Raw genomic sequence first — 20,833 nt, forward strand, 5'->3', positions numbered from 1 at the left:
TTATATAATTATATATATATAATATCTATAATATACAATATACACATATAACCCAATATACATACATCCATACATACATACATACATATATATATATACAGGGGGTCCTCGAGTTACGACGTTGATCCGTTCTTACGATGCGTCGTAACACGATTTTCAGCGTAAGTCGGAATATTGAAAAATACCACATGATTTAATGTAAATACCTATCAATAACAACGAGAGAACAATTCCTTACCTTTATTAGTTTGATTGGCTTGCACACTGAAGAGGAAGCTGCGGTGCTGGAGAGACTGGGGGAGGTTAGTGAAGAGAAAAAGAACCTCAGAAGTTGCTGGAGATGCTGAGGCAGATGATTCTTGAGGTGAGGCAGAACATACTAGTACTGGAGATGCTGAGGCAGGTGATTCTTGAGGTGAGGCAGAACATACTACTGGAGATGTTGGGGCAGGTGAGTCTTTAGGTGAGGCAGAACCTACAGAAGGTGCTGGAGATCAGAAGGTGACTGGGCAGGTGAGTCTGGGTTAGCAGAACATTCAGAAGGTGCTGGAGATTGTGGGGCAGGCGAGTCTGGATTAGCAGAGGCAGCTGAGGTAGAGGGTACAGGATCTCCTGCAGGCCTCTCTACCTTCTTAAAATACTGCTCCAGGTTAGTCTGAACAGAGAGCGACCTCTTTTCATCCAAGATCTCCTTGTAACACTGCATCAAATCCATGACGCCTCTGGAAACCCTAGTGAAACCTGTCCAAGTTGGGATCCTGAGCCTCAAAAGTTGACAACGCTTGCTGCAACTCTGCAAAACCTCTTATCAAGTCCTGCTTGTGAAAGCCTTAGGCTCTGGGGTGGGTGCTTCTTCTTCTTCCTCTATTATCTGCTTCTCCAGTTGTATCAGGTCCTCAGCAGATAACTCCTCGCCATGAGACTCCAGCAGCTCTGTAACATCATCAACCTCCATCTCCAAATTGATTTCCTTACTCAGGGCAACAACGTTCTTGACAACTAGCTGAACTGTGTCCTCAAACCCATGGAAATCATTCACAAATTGAGGACAAATTTTCTTCCAGACACCATTCATGTTTGTTTGCTTAACCTCCTCCCAGGAATTAGCAATGTTCTTTACAGCATCAAGGATGTTGTAGGATTTCCAAAAGTCCTTCAGAGTCAAGTCCTTCTTGGTTTCAGTTGCCTGTAAAGCCATAGCAATTGTCCTTCGTAGGTAGTAGGCCTTGAACGAAGCAATCACTCCTTGGTCCATAGGCTGTAAAAGGGCCGTGGTATTAGGTGGAAGGTAAACCACCTTGACATTAGGGTTGAAGTCTCCAGCTGGGCAGGGTGTCCAGGGGCATTGTCCAGCACTAGCAACACCTTAAAGGGGATACCCTTGGAGGCGCAATACCGCTCCACACTTGGAACAAAATGGTTTACGAACCAGTCCTCAAACACTGCAAGTGTCACCCATGCCTTCTTGTTGGACTTCCAAATTACTGGTAGTTGACCCTTCCAAATGCCCTTGAGTGCCCTTGGATTTTCAGCCTGATACACCAACAAGGGCTTCAGTTTGAAGTCGCCAGCAGCATTACCCCCACCAAGAAGTAAAGTTAGCCTCTCCTTGCTGGCTTTATGACCGGGTGCTGACTTCTCCTCCTTGGCGATGTAAGTGCGGTTAGGCATACGTTTCCAAAACAAACCTGTCTCGTCTACGTTAAACACTTGCTGAGCAGAATAACCCCCCTCCTTAATTATCTCAGACAACGCTTTAGGAAATTCACTCGCTGCTTTCTCATCCCCACTAGCAGCTTCACCTTGCAATTTAAGGTTATGGTAATTGGCCCGAGCCTTAAATCGCATAAACCAACCCCTACTAGCCACAAACTCTTCACTTTCACTTCCCTCCCCCTTTTCTTTTTTCAACGCTTCAAACAATCTTTTCGCCTTCTCCTGAATCACCATAAGGCTGACTGGGATACGCCGTTGATTTTGGTCTTCCAACCAAAGCACCAATAACCTTTCCATTTCAATTATTAGACCACTACGCTGCTTAGTTATCACTGTCGCTTTCATAGGAGCAGATCCTTTCACATGTTCAACGATGCGCTCTTTATCTTTGATAATGGTAGCAACGGTCGAACGGCTAAGGCCAAGCGAGCGGCCAATGTTTGTTGGCGTTTCTCCCTTCTCAGATCGCTTTATAATGTCCACTTTAATTTCCATGGTGATGGCCTTTCGTTTCTTCGATGCACTACCATCAGAAGAGTCCGCCTTGTGCTTGGGAGCCATAACAAAGAGCAAAAAGTTACAAAAACGATACAACACGAGGGAGAGAGAGGCAGTGTAAACAACCAAAATGGCGTATGGGCGAGGAATGAGCGTAGCGAAGCGACGCCGTCCTCTCCCCCACAAAGCGTATTCTTCCGCCGTGCGCCCGGAACTAGTTCGCGTTTGTTTACATTGCTTACGACGCTAAACCGCGTAAGACGGAACGACGCAAAATATTATTTTTTATATTTTTATGGGGGCGCGTTCTTAACCACGAAACATCGTAAGTCGAGACCAGCGTAACCCGAGGACTTACTGTATATATATATATATATATATATATATATTATATATATATATATATATATATATATATATATATATATATTATATATCTATATCTATATATATATATATATATATATATAATATATATATATATATATATACAGGCTGTCCCCGGGTTACGACGGGGGTTCCGTTCTTAAGATGCGTCGCAACCCGAAAATCGACGTAAGCCGGAACGACGTTGGAAAAATGTCTTAAACTAATAAAAAGCTATAAAAACCTTACTTGTAATCCTTTGGTTACACTACATGTTGTTTCCTGTAGTTTTATGTACAACCTGAAGTTATTTTCATAAAAAATACTGGTTCTTGGGAATGGTAAAAAACTATTGTAATCCTATGGTGACACTACATTCTTGAAGTTTTATGTACAACCTGGAGTGATTTTGCCAAATCTTGAGGGCTACAAGAACAGTTGATTACTATTTACGTATCATATAGACTAATTAAAGTAAACGTATCTTTAAATAGGCTTATATATTAGTATCAACAAAACATTTACTGGCATGAGTCAGAGGCCGTTTAAGTGAAACGAACACTTCCTCTGATCCTATCTGTTCAGAAAATAAACGTTACGTCAATCCCCAAGACCATTGTTGCCAAGATGCCTCTCTTTCTCTCTCCTCTCTCTCTCTCTCTCTCTCTCTCTCTCTCTCTCTCTCTCTGATCAAATTACACTGGAACCTTGACATACGATTGCCCTAATATACGAATGTTTTGAGATACAACAGAAAATTTGCAAAAATATATGCTTTGATATACAACAAAATATTTGAGATACAATTTTGCGATGAGTGATAGTTGTATAGGCGACCGATAAATGGCGTTCAGTCTGTTTGTTTGTTGGTGCTGCATCGTTAACACGTCGTTGTTTAGTTCGTTGTATTTGTGCCTATTTTTCGTGTTATTTTGTCTATTTTATTATTAACCATGGGTCCCAAAGCTAAAGACAAAGCAGGTGATAAGAAAAAACCCAAGAAAATGATTTCGATGGAAGCAAAACATGAAATTATAGCAAAGCATGAACATGGCGTTCGTATCGTCGATTTGGCAAACGAGTATGGTCGAAATCCTTCCAAAGGCATCACCATTATTTCTAAACTACGAACTGATTAAAAAATAAATAAAAATTAGTTTAGCAATATTATTTCATTTGTGTTTATTACGTAGTTATTAGTGTACATACGTAAATAAAAAGAGAACATCGTTCCCTGCCACCCTTCCCTACCTCCTCCCCCTGCTGGCCTCACGTCATCTTTCGTTGTGGTAAGTAAAATTCCTTTCTTTTTTTTATTGATTTTATTAACATTTATTATCATTTATCACATTGCTATGTTATTTTATCATTATGTGTGTTATTACTCGTTTATTTGTGTATAAATTGTGTATATCATATGTAATTTAGCTGTGTTTAGGTGTGGTTTCATAGCGCTAGAATGGATTAATACATATTACATAATTTTAAATGAGAAAAAATGCTTTGTGATACAACTGTTTTGATATACGACGATGGTAACGGAACAAATTAAATTCGTATGTCAAGGTTCCAGTGTACTGGATAATGTCTCTCTTTGGATACTTCGATTTTGCCAAATCTTGAGGGCTACAAGAACAGTTGATTACTATTTACGTATCATATAGACTAATTAAAGTAAACGTATCTTTAAATAGGCTTATATTATTAGTATCAACAAAACATTTACTGGCATGAGTCAGAGGCCGTTTAATGAAATGAACACTTCTCTGTCCTATCTGTTCAGAAAATAAACGTTACGTCAATCCCCAAGACCATTGGCAAATTATCTCATTTTGCCAAGACGCCGCCTCTCTCTCTTCCCCCCCTCCTCTCCTCAACCCCCCCCCTCTCCTCTCTCTCTCTGCTTCTCTCGCTCTCTCTCTCTCTCTCTATCTCTCTCTCTCTCTCTCTCTCTCAAATTACTGGATAATGTCTCTCTTTGGATACTTGGCATTTGCGTTGTAATCTAACCAGAAACTTCGTTTTGTTATTATTACTGGAAACGCAATTATTTTTTCATTATTTGCGCTTTTGGACTGTTATAAACTTTGCGCATCGCAAGCTAGTATGTATTCATTCGCTCGGAAACTAGTTCCGCATATGAGGCGTCCCTAAAAAACATAGAAAAATACGACATAAAAAGTGTCGAAAATCATCATAACCTCAAAATTTTTGTTGTAATCTAACCAGGAACTTATTTTTATTAATATACTGTGCTAATCTATAAAGGATTTTTATCATAGTATGCGTCTTTTAAAAGCGTCATTAACTCAGAGCGTCGGAAGACGCCTCTCTCTCTCTCTCTCTCTCTCTCTCTCTTCTCTCTCTCTCTTCTCTCTCTCTCTCGTCTCTCTTCTCTCTTTCTCCCTCTCTCTCTCTCTTCTCTCTCTCTCTGATCAAATTACTGGATAATGTCTCTCTTTGGATACTTGGCATTTGCGTTGTAATCTAACCAGAAACTTCGTTTTGTTATTATACTGGAAACGCAATTATTTTTTCATTATTTGCGCTTTGGACTGTTATAAACTTTGCGCATCGCAAGCTAGTATGTATTCATTCACTCGGAAACTAGTTCCGCATATGAGGCGTCCACCTAAAAAACATAGAAAAATACGACATAAAAAGTGTCGAAAATCATCATAACCTCAAAATTTTTGTTGTAATTTAACCAGAAACTTATTTTTATTAATATACTGTGCTAAACTATAAAGGATTTTTATCATAGTATAAGTTTTTTAAAAGCGTCGTTAACTTGGAGTGTCGGAAGCGTCAGCGTCGTAACATCGGAACAAACGTCGTAACCCAGGGCGGATTTTTCAATGAATATTTAAGAAAAAGCGTCGTAACCTCGGAACGTCGTAAGCCAGAGCCGTCGTAACCCGGGGACCTACTGTGTGTGTGTATATATATATATATATATATATATATATATATAGATATATATAGATATATGTATATAGATATATAGATATATAGATATATATAGATATATATACAGGCGGCCCTCGGTTAGCGGCAGGGGTTCCGTTCCTGGCCACCGACGCCAAGCGATTTTCGACGTTGAGCGATTTTAAAGCCTACGGCCGCCGCACACCTTCTTTCGAAACTCTAGACCAGTCAAAGGCGCCGTAATCCCACAACGGCGCAATAAGTAAAACTATATTTATGCAGTATAGTACTATAGAATTTACTGTACAGTACATGTGGGTGTCTAGAGTATGTAAAGATATAATAAAGTTTATACAGTGTACAGGTAGCTGTAGTGTTCAGGTTATGATCATTAGTCTTATGATAGTCCGATTTTATGAGAGATCAAATTACAATGGCCTAACTTTATCCATCTTCTAGTTACATAAGTTCAATAACAGCAAAAGAGAATGATGAAAGTGTGGTTTTAACGTTATACTCGTTGCGTGAACATGTACAACCATGAACAACCGAACGAGAAACGACTTTTTTTTTTCTAAGTACAACCGAACTGGATAACATCTGTTTGGCTTGTATTTCGATCATCGTACTACAGTGCAACATTGCCGTATTTGTTATAAATGGCGTTATGTATAGAATAGAACTGAGATATCTTAATGTAATAACTTTATTCGCTATAGATCAGAGATCAATATAGATTAAAGATCAACCGCGAAATATACCGTTAAATTTAACCCTAGTTATAACTGAAGCTGAGAAAACTGTTCAAGCTGCTAATGACTATTATCGTACATCGGCAACAAGGATAAAACGTCTGCCATCACACACAACTGTAGATAAAATTGGGATAAAATCATTTTAATCAAAACTACTGTGCTTGAAAGAACACATTTTACTGTTGGTTTCACGCCGATATAAGATAAATAACGTAAAGTTCGTATTACGATGATATAAAGGATTATTGCGAACGGAATCACGTAATTTTTTACGCAATAAACATGCCGCCAACGTAATCTGTTAACGAAAAAAATAGTAGTTCACATTCACAATGAGACATATTCAATAAATATTTCCACCTAAAAACACGCTGTATAAGGAAAAATAACTTTGTCTCATATAAGTCAAGTATATAGATATTCGTTTATGCTAACTAGAAGCAAGAGCATTCGCTCAGAATTGCGTTATGGTGAAACAAACTTGTATTCATCAGATGATTTCAAACCACAACATTGGCCGCTCCGCGGAATACGGGCTTAAGTTTGCCGTAGTATTTTAAAATACAATAATATGAGAATACATACAATATTCTTGGATACAGTGAAATAATGTATAATTTTTTAAAGGATTTATGGAAAAGATGCATAATTAATAAAATAACACAATGCATTTTTCGGAACTGGCGGACAAGAACGAACATGAAAAACCATCCCCTGACAACGTGGAGCGTAGTTACAAAGGCTCCCTTAATTTGTATCTTATTTCTGTACAAAAATGAAAATGCCTTTACGTAATATATTTTCATACACATTTTAAACATAAAAGCATAAACATTTGAAAAATCGACACATCGATCGCTAAATTTGCACTCATTTTATCTCGATATTTTCGGAAGAGCGGCAGACGGCGGCATACAAGAACGAACTTGAAAAAAAACAACGTAGTTGATAACTTGAAGGGGAGTTTCAAAAGCTGCCTGTTTATCATATTTCTGCACAGAAATAAAAATACCCTATTCGTAATACATTTTCATACACATTTTAAACATAAAAGCATAAACATTTATAAAATCGACACATCGATCGCTAATTTGCACTTCTTTTTTTTAAATCGATATTTTTGGAAGAGCGGCAGGCGGCGGCTTACAAGAAAGAACATGAAAAAATATCGTATTTGATAACGTGAAGGGCAGTTTCAAAAGCTGCCTTTGTATCATATTTCTGTACAGAAATAAAAATGCCTTTCACGTAATACATTTTCATACACATTTTAAACAAAAGCATGAACATTTATGAATCGACACATCCATAGCTAAATTTGCACTTATGTAACTCGATATTTTCGGCATAGAACAGCGTCAGAGGCATATATTTTACCCTAATACCTACGTAATAACTCTCCATAAAATCTGTTAATATAATTTGCATAACCTTTATGGTCTGAACGGCATTTCTACAAATGTATGGACTCGTTAGACAACGGCGCTAGCGGCGCTGTTAACTGAAATTTGTGCCGTAAAGATACCTTTAAAATGGCTTATTTTTTTAATGAATATTTTTGACGACCGCCGTAAAACCGATTCGCCGTTGAGTGATTGCGCCGTTAACCGCGGGCCGCCCTTGTGTATACTATAATATTATATATATATATATATATATATCTATATATATAATATATATATATATATATATATATATATAGTATTATATATATATATATATATAATATACATATATTATATATATATATATATATTATAATGTTATTTATATATATATGTATATATATATATATATATATCTATATATATATATACATATATATATATATATATATATATATATATATATATATATATATATATATATATATGCCCAGAATGAAGTTAAAAACAAACTACTGTGGTTGCATACAGTTACAACAAAAGAGGGAGTAAAAAATAAAAAATAATCATACAGACAGAGTAAAAAACAGCTTGACAAGACCACCAGGCAATAAACTGTGTGGATGATGTTTGGGAGTTTATCGGAGGTATGGTCAATTAGATAATTATAGATTCCAGTATTGTTAAATCATTTTCATCTTTCACCTGTCGTATTATTGAGAAGTTTTTATTGTCTATAAAAGTTTTACATATTCTGGGACAGTCTAATATTAGAAACCATTCAAAATTATGAAATATTGGCATATAGAGTGGTCCCCCCGTATTCGCGAGGGATGTGTACCAGACCACCCCTCCCCCCCGTGAATAGTTGGAACCTCTATAAAAACTCTAAAAACAGCCTATTTTGTTCGTTAAAACCCAATAAAAACCCACTAAAAATCTTTATACTTGGCTTTTTTAATAGTTTCATCACAAAAAGTGCATTTGATGATGAAAAATTACTGTGAATGTGCGAATTTTCCGCGAATAATGTGGGAAAATGTTCCTGAGAGAAATCCGCGAATGTATGAGTCCGCAAATCCAGAGAACGCGAATACGGGAGGTCCACTGTATATGATTATAATAAAACACATATGGACAGTGCCTTTCCCTGATCCCTTCCTTGAATTGTTCTTTGAGCTGTTGCTCTGGTAGTTGGAGGTATAGACAAATTAGTAAATTATACCCAATAACATAAGGCAAAAATGACATTTGTATTTTTCATAGCTAATAAACCTGAGGTCTTAACAATAGGATAATCTTTTAGTGCCAGCTGGAAACCGGTTAAAAAACAATCTTGATAAAAATAAGACATAGTACATACAACTACTTACAGCTCCTGAACCTCCAGCCACAGTTTCATAATAACCAACAGTGTTGTCTCCAAATGTTATGTTGTTCATACAGCCTTGAGAAGCAGCACAGGCCCCAAACGCTTTCAAAATTACATCTACCACTCTCTGTGAAGTTTGTACATTACCACCAACAACAGCTGCATCTTCTGATGGGTCCAAAAGACATCCAGCTGGGATTTTGATTTGAACTGGATTTAGACATCCCTGGAATGAAAATTTGTTGTACAATTTTGATGAAACTGATGGATAATGGTCTCAAGGTATGCAATAAAACAAATACACAACTTCTGTAATATGAGCCTTTTGTAAGACTACACCTGTTGTGCCAGAAAACAATTATCTGAAGCAGAATGAGTAACATACTCCACTATTTAAAGAAACAGGTATTGGCTTTTTTATTAGAATAAATTGTCAAAATGTGCTTTTTGATATGCTTCCAAGGATTAAGATTTCTCTAACACTAAAATAATACATCAAATATGACAAATTTTAATTCAAATTATATTTTTCATAACTAACAAACCTGTGGTCTTAATGTAAGGGGAAAATTCTCTGGTGCCTGCTGGAATCCAGTTAAAAATAAAAATAAAAGTTTTTCTTTGGTGCCAAAGGAAGTGAGCCAAGATGGTGGAAAAGAGGAGGGCACAGCCAACCTGCCTTATCCCATCCCAGCTACAACAGTTCCTCTTTGACTGCCTTCACAGCAGGTCATGCTGTTGCCCTCTCTGCCAAGAAGCTGGTTGTTTTTGTCTCTTCCTGCACCATAACACCTTAGCATTCGGTTTTTCATTCTACTTGTAGCAGGTGTAGATCTAAAGACTGTAGCGTAAGTAACCCATGTTCAGAGTGTGTTGTGTGTGGAAAAATTTTAGTAGAAAGAGGAGGTATGAGGGGAAATCAGCAATGCCATGTTGGAAAGGCTTTTGTGTCTCCAACTGACCATTTCTGTGATGTCATCTCATCTTACAATGGCTCTCCCCTTGCCGGCTTTCATAGCGACAGTTTCGATGCCTTCTCAGCTGTCAGTGACATACCGCTCCCTGCTACGTGCCATTTCAATCAACTTCCATCCATGTCCCTTCTACATCTACACCTTCCTCTTTGGAGTCTCGTTCCTCTTCTCCTGCAGCTTTCTTAGTTCAAATCACGCCTGTGCCGAACCCGCTCATGCTTCTTCTAGAGCTACTACAAGCCCTCACACTACCTCTTAGATCCGTTCTTCCGTCAAGGAACACATATGTGTTCCTTCTACTATGTCCAACATTCCATGCCCAGTTCCTGACTCCCATGCTACCATACTTATGGACAAAGTTACTATTAGGATCCCCCAAGGAAGGACAACAAGGCCCCAATCAATAAGTCACAAATGTAGAATCCCTCTTGGGACTGAGACTGTTCTCCTTGGTCTTCTAGATCATCAGCTGTGTCTCATGTATTGAGAGCCCTTCATGGTTGCGTAACCTTCCAAGGCCTTCATCTTCACGTCATCATCCGTGTTCACATCGTTCCCCTAGATGAGACTGTGATCCGTGTTCTTATTCACATGGCCATGGCTGAGCTTCATGTAACATGAATCCTGCTTGGCCTTGTAATGAATCACAACACTCATCTCCTCACGATCAGTACTCTTGTTCACGTGTCTGTGACAGTGATACACGCTCTTGCTCACACAACTGTTACCCGTCTTCATGTAACAGAAGTCCTGCATAGCCTCATAAACAATCACGACGTTCATCTTCTCATTGTAATTCTCGTTCCCATTCCTGTGGACTGGATCGAGATCAAGACAAAGTTCCGTCTCACACTTTAGATCTACAGGCCCCCAAGAATGCCTAGGCCCCGAACAAGCCTACACTCCAGTGATAAGTTAGGACATTTTGACTTCCCGATTTAGCTGACAGGGCAGAGCACAATTCTTGTGGCCAGTAGGATGCAGACCATCAGGAATTTTTTACTACCTATGCTGAGGTCGATATCATTTGTGAGTGTAACGAATTAGCAGAGGAGATTGTGGCAACCAATTTGGATTCAAGTTCAGTTATTGAGACCTTGCTAGGTCTTAAGAAAGAGGTGAAGACATCTCTCTACAGTTGCCATGCTCTGAACATGCTGGCAGCATTCGCAACCAAGTGAATTCTCTTATCTCTGGATGGGACAATTCACTGCATTCCGGTAGGTCTTCTACCCCCACCTCTTCCCCAGCATAAACAGTTTTGTGCAATCCCCATGGTTGCATTGCAACCTCAACAAGTTGATCCAGATCTCATTCATCTGGGCCCAGGGATATCTTTAGACCAAATCAAAGCGAAGGGCTCATCCTTCACCTTTCAGGAAGCTGCTACCTTGAAGTCAACTGCTTCATTGGCTTTCCAGGCTGTTTCATGGCTTGACCTATGGTCAACAACAGTAGCAAAGATCTTTTCCACTGCCAAGGGCAACTCTGAAGACAATGTGCCCTTCATTAGGTTGTTGCAGTGTGGCGGGAAGACCATCTCTTACTTGACCCACTTAACTTTAGGGGGAATCTTCATGTCAACAGAAACATTCCTCTACGAGAGAAGATATCAGGTTCATTTTCTCCAAGTGAAGTATAAATTAGACACTTCAGTGGCCACCCCCCCCCCCCCCACCTTTTTATGCATTTCACATTCCTGCGGTCCACTTTGTCACGGATTTTTGTGAAACACATTACATATTCACTTTTCCACAAGGAACTTTCACTAATTTGCAGATTTTTTCTTTTGACCATATCTCTAAAATTATTACTAATTTGCTTTTATTTTTTTTGTAAAGTAGCACTATTTATTCACTAATTACTGTTTTCTTTCATATTGTGTATGTGACTAAATACTGAATTTTATGATAAAAATGATTTACAGCATATTTATAAGTAGTTATGCAACTGTTAAGCTCATTCCAAGTTGGGCCCTATACTGAGCTCTCTCTCTCTCTCTCTCTCTCTCTCTCTCTCTCTCTCTCTCTCTCTCTCTCTCAGGGTAATGTAAGATGTATTTGAATTGATAAAGCTGTAAAGATTTTTGGTGATAGAGCATATTGTAAAATATTTAAAATATTTACTAATTATTTTCATTTTATGTTCCAGTAAAAGCAGACTGAAAAATAAAATAAAAATAATTAGCAAATATTTTAAAGTGTACAATATGCTTTATCACAAAAAAGTTTACAGTAATAAAGTTTACAGTAATATCATTTTAACCCTTAAACGCCGAAGCAGTAAAAAAAAAAATGTCTCCCGTGTGCCGGAGGTGTTTCAGAGTGAGCGCGGAAGCAGAAAAAATATTTTTTTCAAAAAATCACAGCGCGCTTAGTTTTCAAGATTAAGAGTTCATTATTGGCTCCTTTTTTTGTCATTGCCTGAAGTTTAGTATGCAACCATCAGAAATGAAAAAAATTATCATTATCATATATAAATAATGCGATATATGATAGCGCAAAAACAAAATTTCATATATAATTGTATTCAAATCGCGCTGTGCGCAAAATGGTTAAAGGTAACAAGTTACTTTTTTTTCGTTGTAATGTACACTAAATTGCAATCATTTTGGTATATAACACATTGTAAAACGATAAAAGCAACACAAAAATATTATCACAAAATAATGCATGAATTCGTAACGCGCGGATGTAAAACAAATATTTTTTTCAAAAATTCACCATAAATCTAAATATTGACCTAGAGACTTCCAATTTCTTTCAGAATGAAGAAAAATGATTGAATATTACTATACTATAAGAATATTAGCTTACAAATGCAGTTTTCGACCATATCTGAAGAGTTAAAGTTGACCGAATGTCGAATTTTTTTATATATATTTTTTTTAAGTGCAATTATTTCGGAAATAAGAAAAGCTACAACTTTCAAATATTTTTAGTTTTATTCTACATGAAATTGCACACATTTTCATATATAAAACTCTATGAAATGCCTAATATGAAACGGAGCAAATATTCCGAGAATGGGACGTACACATTTTGGAGATTTGTGGCAGAGAATCCGAGCGCGGAGGGAAGGAAAGTTTTTTTTTTTAAATTCACCATAAATTTAAATATTGTGCTAGAGACTTCGAATTTGTTTCAAGATGAAGATAAATGACTGAATATTAATAGACTGTAAGAGTTTTAGCTTACAATTGCGTTTTTCGACCATTTCGGTAGTCAAAGTTGACCGAACGTGGTTTTTTTCTTAATTTATCGTGATTTATATGCAAATATTTCAAAATGAGAAAACAAAAGCTACAACCTTCAATTATTTGTTGTTGTATTCTACAGTGAAATTGCGCACATTTTCATATATAAAACATTATGTAACGGCAAATTTGTAAAATGGTGCAAACATTACCACAATCGCACATATGATTTTTTCGGAAGAGTTACCGCGCGGACGTAAAGAAAATGTTTTTTTTTTTCATAAATTCACCATAAATCGAAATATTGTGCTAGAGACTTCCAATTTGTTGCAAAATGAAGGTAAATCCTTGAATATTACTAGAATATAAGCGTTTTAGCTTACAATTGCGTTTTTCGACCATTTCGGTAGAGTCAAAGTTGACCGAAGGTTGAAAATTTGTCACTTATCATTTTTTATATGAAAATCTTTCAAAATTGATAAAAGCCACAACCATGGGTTGTTTTTAGTTGTATTGTGCATGAAATTGCGCACATTTTCATATATAAAACTTTATGTAACGGCAAATTTAAAATGGTGCAAACATTACCACAATCGCATGTATGATTTTTTTCGGAAGAGTTACCGCGCGGACGTAAGGAAAAAGTTTTTTCATAAATTCACCATAAATCGAAATATTGTGCTAGAGACTTCCAATTAGTTGCAAAATTAAGGTAAATGATTGAATATTACTAAAATATAAGAGTTTTAGCTTACAATTGCGTTTTTCGACCATTTCGGTAGAGTCAAAGTTGACCGAAGGTTGAAATTTTGGCACTTATCGTAATTATAGAAAATATCTCAAAACTGATAAAAGCTACAATCATGAGTATTTTTTTGTTGTGTACTACATACAAATGCGCACATTTTCATATATAAAACTTTATGTAACGGCTAATTTAAAATGGTAAAAAAATTATCTCAAAGTGACGAAATAATTTCCGAGATGTGTCACAAATACTTTTTAGTGCGGCAAGAAAGAAATTCGCGCTTGCGCGCCTGCGTAACGATTGTAAACAAAACAACACCTTGATCCGTGAACTCCCAGCATCCCCCAAGGCGCGTGATTCAAGAGTTTTCGGCTGGTAGGCCTAAAAGTATTTTTCCGCGAATTTTAAAAAAAAACTTTTGTATGTCAACGTAAACTACGTCCAGTCGGCACCCGAGAGACAAAAAATGTCGACGTAAAATACGTCCAGTCGGCGTTTAAGGGTTAAATACATCTTATATTACCTTGAGAGAGAGAGAGAGAGAGAGAGAGAGAGAGAGAGAGAGAGAGAGAGAGAGAGAGAGAGAGAGAGAGAGTCATACACCTATTATGGTCAGTCTGGGGCCCAACCTGGAATGAGCTTAATAGATACATAACTACATTATAAGTATGCTTTACATAATTTTTATCATAAAAATCAAGATTTAGTCACATACACAATATGAAAAAATACAGTAATTAGTGAACAGACAGTGTTATAAAAAAAAAGAATAAGTGATAATTTTAAAAGGATTAATACTTCAATACTATGACAGAAAACAGCTTATGTATACAGTACAGGGGTAACTTGATTAGTTGTCAAAACGTTTTGCGTGACAGATTTATTTAATTTGTACTAAACACTTTATGGACATTTTGCTCTTTACAATAATATTAATATTTTAAAATAAGTAAATCACTGTCATAAGCATTTTAGGGGCATCCATACTTGAGAGTAACAGTTGTAAAAGGGTACTAATCTAAGATGTCTTAGGATGTTTTGGGGTGATGGTTTGGGAATGTATTTTTGTTTGAAATGATATTACGTAAATTTATAAAGTGTGATAATTTAGGGTATATTTTTGTTTGAACTTTGAACTATGAAATTAAGCAGTAAGTGTTAAAATAGACAGTTATAAGTATTATAGTTTATGGTGTACTGGGTATTTGGCAGTTATAAGCCAGTAATAAGCATTTTTAGAGGGGATTTTTCCATATCCGCAGTAGGTTCTGGAACCTATTATGTACTGTGTAAGAGTGGGGGAGCAATGTATAAACATTAGAATGTCTGTAAATTGATGTATTTCTTAACAGCACCTATGAGCTACATATTTTTGCATTTCAGTAGCAGGTTCTGGAACCTATTATGTACTGCGTAAAAGTAGGGGAGCACTGAACAGACATTAGAATGACTGTAAATTGATATATTTCTTAACAGCACCTAAACCGAGCTACATATTTTGTGAAGGCACCTCCTTTATACCCAAAACACAGTTCACACACTGGAATTCTTTGTGAAAGATTAAAATAGCCTGTGACTTTATGCAAACGGCATTATTGGACCAATACTGAACAGTACCCAGATACATTTCACCAAAGAAAATTTAATACCTTTGCATATGCCATAATTCTTATGTACAATAAATAAAACAACAATTTTCACTTCTAAACATCAGTTCATTACCAAGTTGCACACTGTTTTTGCAGTTTGAAAAAAAACCTGGTCTTCCATTAGGCACCTGATTACAGGGGGTCCTCGAGTTACGACGTTGATCCGTTCTTACGATGCGTTGTAACACGATTTTCAGCGTAAGTCGGAACATTGAAAAATACCACATGATTTAATGTAAATACCTATCAATAACAACGAGAGAACAATTCCTTACCTTTATTAGTTTGATTGGCTTGCACACTGGAGAGGAAGCTGCGGTGCTGGAGAGACTGGGGGAGGTTAGTGAAGAGAAAAAGAACCTCCAGAAGTTGCTGGAGATGCTGAGGCAGATGATTCTTGAGGTGAGGCAGAACATACTAGTACTGGAGATGCTGAGGCAGGTGATTCTTGAGGTGAGGCAGAACATACTACTGGATGTTGGGCAGGTAGTTGGGGCAGGTGAGTCTAGGTGAGGCAGAACCTACAAGAAGGTGCTGGAGATACTGGGGCAGGTGAGTCTGGGTTAGCAGAACATTCAGAAGGTGCTGGAGATTGTGGGGCAGGCGAGTCTGGATTAGCAGAGGCAGCTGAGGTAGAGGGTACAGGATCTCCTGCAGGCCTCTCTACCTTCTTAAAATACTGCTCCAGGTTAGTCTGAACAGAGAGCGACCTCTTTTCATCCAAGATCTCCTGTAAACACTGCATCAAATCCATGATGCCTCTGGAAACCCTAGTGAACCTGTCCAAGTTGGGATCCTGAGCCTCAAAAGTTGACAACGCTTGCTGCAACTCTGCAAAACCTCTTATCAAGTCCTGCCTTGTGAAAGCCTTAGGCTCTGGGGTGGGTGCTTCTTCTTCTTCCTCTATTATCTGCTTCTCCAGTTGTATCAGGTCCTCAGCAGATAACTCCTCGCCATGAGACTCCAGCAGCTCTGTAACATCATCAACCTCCATCTCCAAATTGATTTCCTTACTCAGGGCAACAACGTTCTTGACAACTAGCTGAACTGTGTCCTCAAACCATGGAAATCATTCACAAATTGAGGACAAATTTTCTTCCAGACACCATTCATGTTTGTTTGCTTAACCTCCTCCAGGAATTAGCAATGTTCTTTACAGCATCAAGGATGTTGTAGGATTTCCAAAAGTCCTTCAGAGTCAAGTCCTTCTTGGTTTCAGTTGCCTGTAAAGCCATAGCAATTGTCCTTCGTAGGTAGTAGGCCTTGAACGAAGCAATCACTCCTTGGTCCATAGGCTGTAAAAGGGCCGTGGTATTAGGTGGAAGGTAAACCACCTTGACATTAGGGTTGAAGTCTCCCAGCTGGGCAGGGTGTCCAGGGGCATTGTCCAGCACTAGCAACACCTTAAAGGGGATACCCTTGGAGGCGCAATACCGCTCCACACTTGGAACAAAATGGTTTACGAACCAGTCCTCAAACACTGCAAGTGTCACCCATGCCTTCTTGTTGGACTTCCAAATTACTGGTAGTTGACCCTTCCAAATGCCCTTGAGTGCCCTTGGATTTTCAGCCTGATACACCAACAAGGGCTTCAGTTTGAAGTCGCCAGCAGCATTACCCCCAAGAAGTAAAGTTAGCCTCTCCTTGCTGGCTTTATGACCGGGTGCTGACTTCTCCTCCTTGGCGATGTAAGTGCGGTTAGGCATACGTTTCCAAAACAAACCTGTCTCGTCTACGTTAAACACTTGCTGAGCAGAATAACCCCCCTCCTTAATTATCTCAGACAACGCTTTAGGAAATTCACTCGCTGCTTTCTCATCCCCACTAGCAGCTTCACCTTGCAATTTAAGGTTATGGTAATTGGCCCGAGCCTTAAATCGCATAAACCAACCCCTACTAGCCACAAACTCTTCACTTTCACTTCCCTCCCCCTTTTCTTTTTTCAACGCTTCAAACAATCTTTTCGCCTTCTCCTGAATCACCATAAGGCTGACTGGGATACGCCGTTGATTTTGGTCTTCCAACCAAAGCACCAATAACCTTTCCATTTCAATTATTAGACCACTACGCTGCTTAGTTATCACTGTCGCTTTCATAGGAGCAGATCCTTTCACATGTTCAACGATGCGCTCTTTATCTTTGATAATGGTAGCAACGGTCGAACGGCTAAGGCCAAGCGAGCGGCCAATGTTTGTTGGCGTTTCTCCCTTCTCAGATCGCTTTATAATGTCCACTTTAATTTCCATGGTGATGGCCTTTCTTTTCTTCGATGCACTACCATCAGAAGAGTCCGCCTTGCGCTTGGGAGCCATAACAAAGAGCAAAAAGTTACAAAAACGATACAACACGAGGGAGAGAGAGGCAGTGTAAACAACCAAAATGGCGTATGGGCGAGGAATGAGCGTAGCGAAGCGACGCCGTCCTCTCCCCCACAAAGCGTATTCTTCCGCCGTGCGCCCGGAACTAGTTCGCGTTTGTTTACATTGCTTACGACGCTAAACCGCGTAAGACGGAACGACGCAAAATATTATTTTTATATATATGGGGGCGCGTTCGTAACCACGAAACATCGTAAGTCGAGACCAGCGTAACCCGAGGACTTACTGTACTGTAATTTTGCACCTGCATAACGAGCCCACCTGTGCACCCTACCAGCTAGTATGCTGGGTAAGTCACTTTCCATCGTCAAGCGGACACAAATTGTGACTATGTATACGGAAGGCAAGTCAATGACTGCCATAGCGAAGTAGTTAGGTGTCTCTAAAAATATGGTCTCCATTTGGTGTAGCAGAGCTGAGGGGAGGGAACTCAAGGTGGCAGTGCAAAGGAAGAAGGGGTCTGGATGTCCATGAAAAACATCCAAGAAGACCAATAGCTTGTTGAAGTGTATTGTAATAGTAAATCCAAGTATTAACAGCAACGAATTGAAGCAATGGAACCCTGAACTAATGGGAGAGGTGTCAGAACGCATCATACAACATCACCTTAGGAAGGATCTTGGTCGCCCCCCCCGTCACACCACAGCTAAGAAGCCTTTACTTACTGAGGCAATGAAGAAGAGGAGGCTGAATTTTTGCAAGAAGTACAAAGGTTGAACTGAGGAAGACTGGTCTACTGTGGTATTCAGCGATGAATCGTGTTTCTATGTAACCAAGAGTGCCAGGAAGAAGGTAAGGAGACCTACAGGGTCGAGTCAATTTGACTCTCAAGTATATGATCAAAACTGTGAAGCATGCCGCCTATATGTGGGGGAGTTTTAGCGGAGAAGCAAGTGGGGTGTTTTATATTGTACTGAAAAGTACAACAATGAATGGGGACTGGTAGGTAGAATGAATGGTGATCGGTATGTAGATGTGTTGAAAGACCACTTGTTTCCCTTCAAGGAAAATCTACACACGCATGTTTTTATGCAAGATGGGACACCATGCCATAGGGGGAAGAAGGCAAAAAAGTTATTTGAGCAAAATGGAATTAGAGCTTCTAGATTGGGCCGGTTATTCCCCTGACCTTAATCCAATAGGAAATGTTTGGAGCTTTATGAAGAGAAAGCTAGGCTCAATGGATATGTCCTCTGTCCTGAAAGTGATTGCTGCCATAGAAAAGGTTTGGTGTAATGAGCTGGACGATAATTATTTCAAGGAACTGTCTAATTCAATAAAGAGAAGAATTATGTTTTAAAGCATAAGGGAGATATGTCTAAATACTGAATAAAAGCATGGGGAAGATATGGCTAAATACCGAATAAAGAGTATTAAGTAGAATTGTGTGTTTTATTTCAACCTTTATATTTTATTTAAAAATTTTTCTTGTTTGTCTCCACATAAGAGTCCTAATATTTTTCAGATATCTTGGTAGTATGTACAGTAGTACCTCATACTTCAAACATAATCCATTCCAGAAGGCTGTTCGAAGTACGATTTGTTCAAAATATGAAACAAATATCCCCACTGGAAATAAAGGGAATCAGGATAATTCATTCCAGCCAACCCAAAAAGTCCCTTTTTTCACATTATTTCTATTAATAATGTGTTCAAAAGTTAAAATTAAGAGTGTGAAGTAATGAAACAGTAAATAAAATCAAGTAAAATTTTCACAATTTTATTTTTTCTTTGTATGATTTACAACTGTTTGGTAAAAATGGCACCGGCCGGCTGGGGGAAGGAGGGAGGAGAGACGGGAACCCTTTGAGCAAACTGAATTGGTTGCAGTATGGAAAGGTTGATAACAAAAATCAATTTTTATCGCATATTAGGTACAAAGATAATCAAAGGAATTGATAGTGTGTCTGAGAGAGAGAGAGAGAGAGAGAGAGAGAGAGAGAGAGAGAGAGAGAGAGAGAGAGAGAGAGAGAGAGAGAGAGAGAAATCAGCTGTTTACACTTGGATCTTAAGTGCACGAGAGAGATTAATTATGCCACAATACATCAATTTACTGTTGGCAAATAGCAGACTTTTAAAACAAACAAGCATGAGGACTTTGCAAACAAATAAGTAATAAGTCAAGAATGCAAGAAAAGGAGAGATAAAATAACTTTTCACAAGGAAGCCGTTTCAACAAACAATTGAAAGCACACAGAAGCTGAAAGCAGAGCCAGTTTGTTTATTACAGAGCTGAGTTACTTTTACAGTTGTAAAAAATTGTAAAAAGCAATTGTCATTAGATTGGTATTTTACCATAACAAAAATAAAAGTGATTTGGGCAGATTGAGTGCAAGTGAAAGAAATAGGCGAATAATCATCCCAGATCAGCTGATAAGTCAGTGGGAAGCAGAGCTGTTCTTCCCCCTCTCCTCTCTCTCTCTCTCTCTCTCTCTCTCTCCTCTCTCTCTCTCTCTCGTCTCTCTCTCTCTCTCTCTCTCTCAGTGCACCAAGCAATGACTTGAGCAAGCTTTTTTTATTGTACTGCATTTGTTTACATGTTTTATCATTATGTTAAATTTATTGTGAAATAACATTTTATTAAATAAATTTTATTTTTTATGTGAATTGGTACGGCTTCTACGTACATACATATTATAGTAAAGATTTTATTGTCTCTCCTCAACAATACCACGACGCACAATAACTTGAAATCATTCATTCATTAGTCCTCAAAAATATAAATGCTCCCTCCCTCTACCTCAAGTTAGCTGCATATCACCATAATGACTAATGATTTTGTTATTCATTTGTCCGAAATTTTGTGAAAATCTTTGTTCATTCATTTACTATTTTGTTAATACTGTTCAACTAGACTGTCTCACTTGG

General features: G+C 38.1%; 1 protein-coding gene across 1 annotated transcript in view; it reads right to left on the minus strand.

The window, feature by feature from the left end:
* The window catches only part of LOC135221310 (5-oxoprolinase-like), a 709,982-nt gene that overhangs the window by 38,252 nt on the left and 650,897 nt on the right, over positions 1-20,833 (minus strand). Inside the window, exon 17 of the mRNA XM_064259114.1 lies at positions 9,022-9,246. Within this exon, the coding sequence (XP_064115184.1) occupies positions 9,022-9,246 (225 nt within the window). The remainder of the gene's footprint in view (positions 1-9,021; positions 9,247-20,833) is intronic.

This window comes from Macrobrachium nipponense, chromosome 2 (genome assembly GCF_015104395.2).
Source record: "Macrobrachium nipponense isolate FS-2020 chromosome 2, ASM1510439v2, whole genome shotgun sequence".
Taxonomy (NCBI): Eukaryota; Metazoa; Arthropoda; class Malacostraca; order Decapoda; family Palaemonidae; genus Macrobrachium; species Macrobrachium nipponense.